Source organism: Pyxicephalus adspersus, chromosome 8, assembly GCF_032062135.1.
Source record: "Pyxicephalus adspersus chromosome 8, UCB_Pads_2.0, whole genome shotgun sequence".
Classification (NCBI taxonomy): Eukaryota; Metazoa; Chordata; class Amphibia; order Anura; family Pyxicephalidae; genus Pyxicephalus; species Pyxicephalus adspersus.
In genome coordinates this window covers 48691247-48698777 of record NC_092865.1, presented here as the reverse complement: position 1 = coordinate 48698777, position 7531 = coordinate 48691247, and the positions used below count along the sequence as shown (strand labels likewise).

The 7531-nt window shown below is 40.5% G+C and overlaps 1 protein-coding gene across 1 annotated transcript in view; it reads left to right on the top strand.

Annotated features, from left to right (window-relative positions):
- FGD5 (FYVE, RhoGEF and PH domain containing 5) overlaps window positions 1-7531 on the top strand; it is a gene marked incomplete in the record, with an annotated part of 91149 nt that overhangs the window by 47676 nt on the left and 35942 nt on the right. The window contains 3 exon segments of the mRNA XM_072420509.1: window positions 453-604; window positions 2045-2201; window positions 4212-4299. Coding sequence (XP_072276610.1) covers window positions 453-604; window positions 2045-2201; window positions 4212-4299 — 397 coding nt within the window.

Genomic DNA, 7531 nt, shown 5'->3' with positions numbered 1-7531 from the left:
GGATAAGGAAGGAATTCTTCACTGTAAGGTCTGTGAAAATGTTTAATCGGCTCCCTCAGGAAGTAGTTACAGCCAGTTCTATAGATTGCTTTAAGAAAAAGCTGGATGCTTTTCTAGAAGCACAGAATATAACTGGGTATTAAAGCTTTAAAATAAAGATAACAGAGACTGTTGATTCAGGGAACAACCAATTGCCTCATAGGATCAGGAAGGATTGTTTCCCCCATTGCATCAAATTGAACCAGGGTTATAAGGATTTTTTTTGCCTTCCTCTGGATTATCCATGTCTATAAGGTTTTATCTGATATGTTTATTTGCCTAGTGGTTGAACTTGATGGATTTATTTCTTAACCTAACTGACTATGTAACAAAGTCATATGTGTCAAAATCTTGTCCATGAAAGTGCCCCCATGCCAGAAAAGAGCTGTAACTCTTTTTTTATATCCCTGCAGGAATTCCACATGGCCATCCTCAGGGCTCTTGGCAATGAAGAGGAGGATGGTGAAGAGGAGCTAAGACTGAGGCATGGACTGAGCCAGCTGCAGCAAATCTACCTGCTACACGAAGAGGTTCTTGTAGAGTTGGAACAAAGACTCCACAATTGGTGAGTCTATTAAAGAATCATTACTGTAGGCAGGACAATGGGGTCATATATGTAACCTGGATCCTTAATCTAGGAATTTAAATGCTAAGTGCAGCAGCTATTCACTAAACCTTGGGACTAATGACTCCCTATGGGGAAAGCCACAAAAATGCCGTTCTTAGAAGAGATCAATCCTACAAGATCTCAGTATTGTCTGATCAGAAAAGATTAATCGCTGCTAGGTACTAATTGTGTAGGTTGCACCACAGGCAGCCATTTGTTCATCTGCAATTGCTACTTGTAGAGATAAATCACTATGTCCTATTTTTGCATTCTAGACCTTTTTCTAGTTTGTAAAGTCAATTGGCTGTCTTATATTTTTCCATTGTTAGTATGTATCACTATGGGCCTGATTTGTTAAAGCTCTCCAAGACTATCATGGGAGAACCTGGGTGATTCAGCAAACCTGGAATGGATCTGGTCCAGGATTGAAAGCATTTGCCAATTAATAGCTAATGATTTTTAAGAAATCTGTTTTGGTTTGCTGGATTCTCCCATGATAGGCTATCTTTTCCAGTCTTAGAGAGCATTAAAAAGTCAGGAACAGTGTGTAGTGATAATCAGCCGTTATTACTCCATGTGACAAAATCACAAAGCTTGCAAATTTCTTGCTGGGATATCTTCTTAGGGGTTATTTTCTATTAATGTAGGCATATTCCCAAAACTACACCTCCCAAGAGCTCTTTCCTTACACACAATGAACCTGATTTAATAAAGCTCTCCAAGCCTGAAGAAGATAGACTATCATGGGAGAATCTGGTTAATCCAGCAAACTTGAAATGGATTTCCTAAACATCATTTGATATATGTTTTCAATCCAGCGCCATTCCTGGTTTGCTAGATCACCCAGGTTCTCCCATGATATTCTATCTTCTCCAGCCCTGGCGAGCTTTAATAATTCAGGTCCAATATATACTCAGGAGCTTGAGAGCCACATGATGGGATTTCATTGCAGCAGATGCACTGTGTTGTCAGCCCAAACAGGAATTTAGGAGCCACCTAGATTTCTGGCAGCTCAAGAAGTGGAAAATAAATGGGTAAAGAATTCACAGAGTGGTGAGTAAAAGCAATGTACAAAGCTAGCTTCTAATTGGTTTGTGCTACCCTTCCTCTCCCACTATGGGTACTGCTATGAGTTCATAGAAAGCTGATCTCAAGACAAACTTGAGTACTTTTACTCATTTTATGTAATAATAAAAAATATTTTATCAATTAAAATAAAACTGTGATTATTTAATTGAATGGAGTTGAGCTTTGAAGAGCTAATTATAGGGAAATATGTTTGCTATAGAGATCCCATTCACTATTCAGGGGTTCCATATCCTTAGGATGGAGGCGTCTGTGTCACATTGTTCCTCATTTCACTGCAGGAATAAATGCAATGTTTTATTCTATCCGCAGGGAAGAAAATCAGAAAATTGCAGACATCTTCCTGTGCCGAGAAGCCAGGTTTCAGTACCATACGGCTTTTATCGTTGCCTTCGACAAGACGACCGCTGCTCTCGATGACTGCAGTATGAAATCTCCCAGCGTGGCCGCCATCATCAGAGACTTTGAGGTACCTAAAGGAAACTCACAACAGTTGTTCAAGGAGCACAAAGGCAGCAATGGAGGACATTGTGATAGCCATAAATCAGCAAGGGGGGTGATTTTACATAGCAAAGTGAGTGAACTCCATGCAAGGGATATATCACTTATCAGTGAATGTGGTTAAAAAAATAGCCATGAGAAAGGAAATCTAAAAGACAGGATTTTTCCTTGCACATGATTGGATAATTAAAGTCAGCAGAGCTTCATCTTTGCAGGGAGATTTATTACTTTGCTATGTGAACAGCTTATAGTCCTCCAGCAAATCAACTCAATTGGCCACAATACAGGAAGTGATTGCAATTCTCCCCTATATAGCCAGGAGCTCAAATCCATCTCCACATCATTCAAAGCAGAAAGAAAGGTTTTGACTTGACTTTATTTGATCCATTTAGTGACTTGAAAATGCGACTCCACCTCGTCAATCCGTCACGCTGAATAGACAACCTGAATCTTCATAAATATTATCCCAGCCCTCCTTCATGTTTTTTCCAGCGTTGTAGATGTGACAAGTCGACTTCATCAATGACACAATTAACGAGCGTTTCATGTAACCATCGAGCCAGGGAATGCAGCCAGCTCACAGTCGCAATATGTGACGAGTCAATTCTCCGCTCATTTTTGGAGGGCATTTGTTTGTGTGCAGAAAGCTCATTTCTCAATCAGGCCGTCTCTTCCCAGATGCTGCCTGTTTATCTGGCCTGTCACTGGGTCCATGGGCTGACGGATGGTGACCGCCATCGATAGATGACAGGGAGGCATCCTCTTTGTGGTATGGCTGCGGGGAGGCGTTGCCATATGGTACTTCAAATATTGCTATAGAGATATAGTTATTGCAACGCTGCATCCCCAGCATGGCTTGGAGTAATCCCTGACTATAAAAACACAAACTGGCATTATGTTGCCTCTGTCTTCCAGACATGGCTGCTAACAAAATGTCTGGTGCGTATCTGCCCTCCAGCCTCCTTCATCTCTAGTCTTCCCTTCATTCAACCTGCCCTCCAGGATTAATTTCCTTCATTACATCTGCCCTCCAGCCCCAACCTCCCCTTCATTCAACCTGCCCTCCGTCCATCCCTTCAACAAATCTGCCCTCCAGCTTTTCCTTTATTGTATCTGCCCTCCAGTCTTCCCTTCATTAAATCTGCCCCATCCTTACCTTCATTTAATCTGTCCTACAGCCTCCCCTTCAATAAAACTGCCTTCCAGCCTCACCTTCAATAAATCTGCCCTCCAGCCTTCCTTCATTCAATCTGTTCTCCATCCTTCCATTTAGTCTTGCCTCTGTTGTACCAGCTGCTCTCCTGGACTGAAATTGATTACTGTGGTTTCACTGCATACTCTAAATGTACATTAGAAGCTGCAGCAAGTCAGATGGGACCCACCCTATTCCCTGGCTGGAGGACTTCCAACATCATCTAGCCCCCGCCCCTTTGATTCGTTGGATTTCACCTCTTTCTGCATGCAAATAGGTCTAGCCTTGGAACACTCCCCCAGACTGAAACTCACCCATTCAGGCATTTTGATATTTGCAAAACTCTTCCCAAGAGTCAGCTGATTGCTTGTATGAGGACTGAGGGCTCTTGAAAGAAGTTCTGAACTAAAATTTTCTGATATTTAAGGAACTTTTGTACAGCGCCCTGCTGACCCCTCTCCCCAATGACCATCACCTGCACTGACAAAATCCAAGGACTGATGTTGCTGGGTCTGAAATTGATATGTAATAAAGAAAGTGACAGTTTTTACAAAAAAAAATGAAATCATTAGATTTGTGCCAGGTCTTTATATCCCCTGGGGCAATTTACCCCCTTTGTCCTGGACACCATTGCCACCTGATACAGAAAGGGAAGGGAAATGCTGACTTGTAGAATTGCCATGTGGGAAAGTTTCTATTGGGGACAATCACTCCAGTGAAAGTTGTATAACAATTTCTATTACTGTAAGAGGGCAGAAATGATGTAAAACTCTCATTTATGAACAGAGGATCTTCCAGAGAAAACAGTCGAGCATCAGACATGAACTGGTGAAGGTGGTGCAGAGGATCTTCCAGTATCACATGATTCTTACAGGTAAGGCCATAGTATTTTCAAGTTTTGGGTAGAGCAATGAAGTGTTAAAGATCCTTTAGGGGAAGCAAACCTGAAATTGGTAATTTTGCAGCTTAGTCAATTTTGGCAGCGCCATCTAATAGGCACCAATCTTGGCTTACTTTTCCTATATCTCTCTATAATAAAACAGACCAGGTCAGACATGGCCCCATGTGGTCAGATACTCCTTGGGTTGCCTTTCTGCACCATATGGAGGAATGGAGTAGTGCTCAAATGTTTGTAAACCCCCATTTTGATCCCTTTAAATATGTCAGTTACCGCAATGGAGGTATTTTCCTATATACCTTTGACCAGTTAAAAAAATATCCGTTGATGCTTTCAAAAACTCAAATTTGCCCTGTGTTTTGTTCAGTCCAAGAGTGATTAAAGCTGACTGCATTTCTAGTAGATCAACGTGTATTTTTCTATACTTGAAGGATACATAAAGATAAAATTGTCCTAATTTATGAAAGCCCTGGAGAAGATAGACTATCATAGGAGAACCTGGGTAATCCAGCAAACCTGAAATCTGGTCCAGGATTGAAAATATTTGCCATAGCAACTGATTGCAGGTTTGCTGGATCACCCAGGTTCTTATATGATAGTCTATCTTCTCTAGTCTTGGAGAGCTTTAATAAATCAAACCCAATGTGTGTGTGCTATTTTACCCAGAAATTCACTTTTATGTAAAAATGTTCTCGTGTCCCAGTGTCCGTGGTGTCATAGATAACAGTGATGGAGGGGTGCCTCCATGCAGTTTTCAGCCTCCATGTATGTGTATTTGGAAATCCATGCATATAATAAATATATACTAAAGAATTGTAACAAAGTAAGAAATATGAGTGTTCCAAGGAGAGTAGCAATGTCCCAGATCTGTACCTGAGTCAGGGTAGAGAAAGTTCAGCAATCCCGTCTGGTTTAATGACGATTCGCAGAAATCCTGCAAAGGACTGCAGCTTGGTGGCTGCCAAATCTGTCCCAGAGGAGACCAAACTGAATCTCTTCCTGGCCTTAGACTGGAAATTCATTTTTCCTGGTTCAACCTTTTTGTTATATTTACAGTAAGTGACATAACTGCGACAGGCACTGTTTATGAAAGGGGTGTAGGTGGAAACACGTTAACGCCAATGCAAGACTGAAAAGATCTTATATTCATCATGTTAGGAAAAATATATCATGTTAGGGCGGCCCATGGAATATTTGTATGGCCCTGTTGTCACTTGCAATCATTTCCACAAGCTGCACCTCTTGTTTTATGACTTTTTTCCAATTTGAGTATCACGAGTGCTGTAGTTTTTGGTGAACTGCAAGTCCCAGCACTCAAGTAATATGTAATATGTACAGTATGCATGTAGTATGTCATTTGTATGGGGTTTGTAAGTAGATAGATGGAGCATTGAGCAGCCCATCAATGTGCTGCCCCTAACATAGTGCACATTATTGTGTGCCGTGAATGCATGGGCATGCACGTGTTGAATTTCCTATATCCATGATTGCATGAGATGCCTTTTAACCAAGTTGCCACCTAAAGCTAAAATCAGGCTTGTAACAATAACAATATCTTAATCTTTTCTTTAATACTACAGTACTTGAATGAGTCGTAAAATCTCCATGGACAATGTAAAACTTTTCATTAAATGATCTTGGAACAAATTGCACATTGGGAGTAGATGGATATATTTTTTACTTTTATATATAAAAATGAATAGACAATGCTTGTGGAGGGGTTCTCCTGGGGCATGGGCTCCTGTGACAGTAATACATTTAAAACCGCAACATAAATCATCCTGAGCAATTGTGTTCTTCGAGCCTGTCCTCTGACAATTGAGCTGTGTAATATTGTTCTTTTAGCACAATCAGTCAGAGGCTGCGATGACATTGACCTATCTGACTTCTGTCATAACAGACTCATCAAAATCTGTTTTAATAAAATGTATGTCAGTGTCTATATTTCTATGTAAAGATGAATCCTCCAGGTGTACAAATATTTTCTTAATGTAAGTTGTTTTGCTTGATTCAATCACTTACCTGGACAAGAAGACTAAATACAAAGTGTAATACATAAAGTGGTTCTATAATATTTAATATACTCATATATTTAAAATAGAAATATAATATAATAATAAAACATCAGTGATACCTGCACAAAGCCCAATGAAAATGTCTGGGTGCACTACATGGTGCCATAATGGATAAAGGATACTAGTAGGCACTTACTGGTCTTGCAGAGGAGAGCAGATGCAATTTAAACCAGCACAGCAAGAGTTAAATGCCTATTTTTGTTTAGGGGAACCTTAAAATGCACCTATGACCTTTGTATACATTTAATTATTGTCCCCTGGCAGCCTTACCTGCAGGCTCAATGTCACATATCTCAGGGCCTGGCACCTAAACTTATGCTGCTCGTTTGCAATACTGGGAACCACATCATCATCATTACGCACAAGGAAATGACCCAATGGCACCCATCTTTTTGTAAGCACAAAGAAAGATTGGATGCTGCAACATTTGCTTGTATAGAGAACCCCATGATAATGTGTGTTTCGGACTTGCATATATGCAGATTGGGGATTTGCTATAAAAGTCAATGGAAAGATAATGGTGGAATGGAATAAGACATGAGACAGTGATAGGGACTTTGAACGTAAACGAAAAGGGAACATTGAAAAGTAGAAAAGAGTAGAAAGTCAGCTTTAAGAAGCACTTTTACTTTTCCATCACTCCCCCACCTGCTGGTGCTCTACTCTACCCCCGAACAATCTAGGTTGTTTCTGGTCCATTATATTTGATGATGTTGGCCATGCGTTTACCAGATTGTGGGCTTTAGAGAAGAGGCTTTAGGGGACCGGTTACAGAAGAAGGAAAGCGCTTGTAGGAGCAAGAGATAAGGCAAGCAAAATTTCTTTTTAACGGTACCCAATTCAGTAACAAGAATTTACGCTTAGAATATGAGCTCAAACCACCCTGCAAGGATAAATTTACCTTTTAACCTAAAGTTTGGCTTTAAAGCAGTTTGTATTGGTCCAACACTTCAGCGGGTTACACCTTCACCTTCCGCAAAGTCTGGCAAATTGCTGCACCAATAAAAATTGTTTTCATTTATTCTGTTCTCCTGCAGGTGCCTGCTATTATTTGTTCCATAAAATAATCCAGATCATAGCACAGGCAAAAGAACCTGTCCAGGATAAGTAAAAGGATCTTCTACATTCCTCTG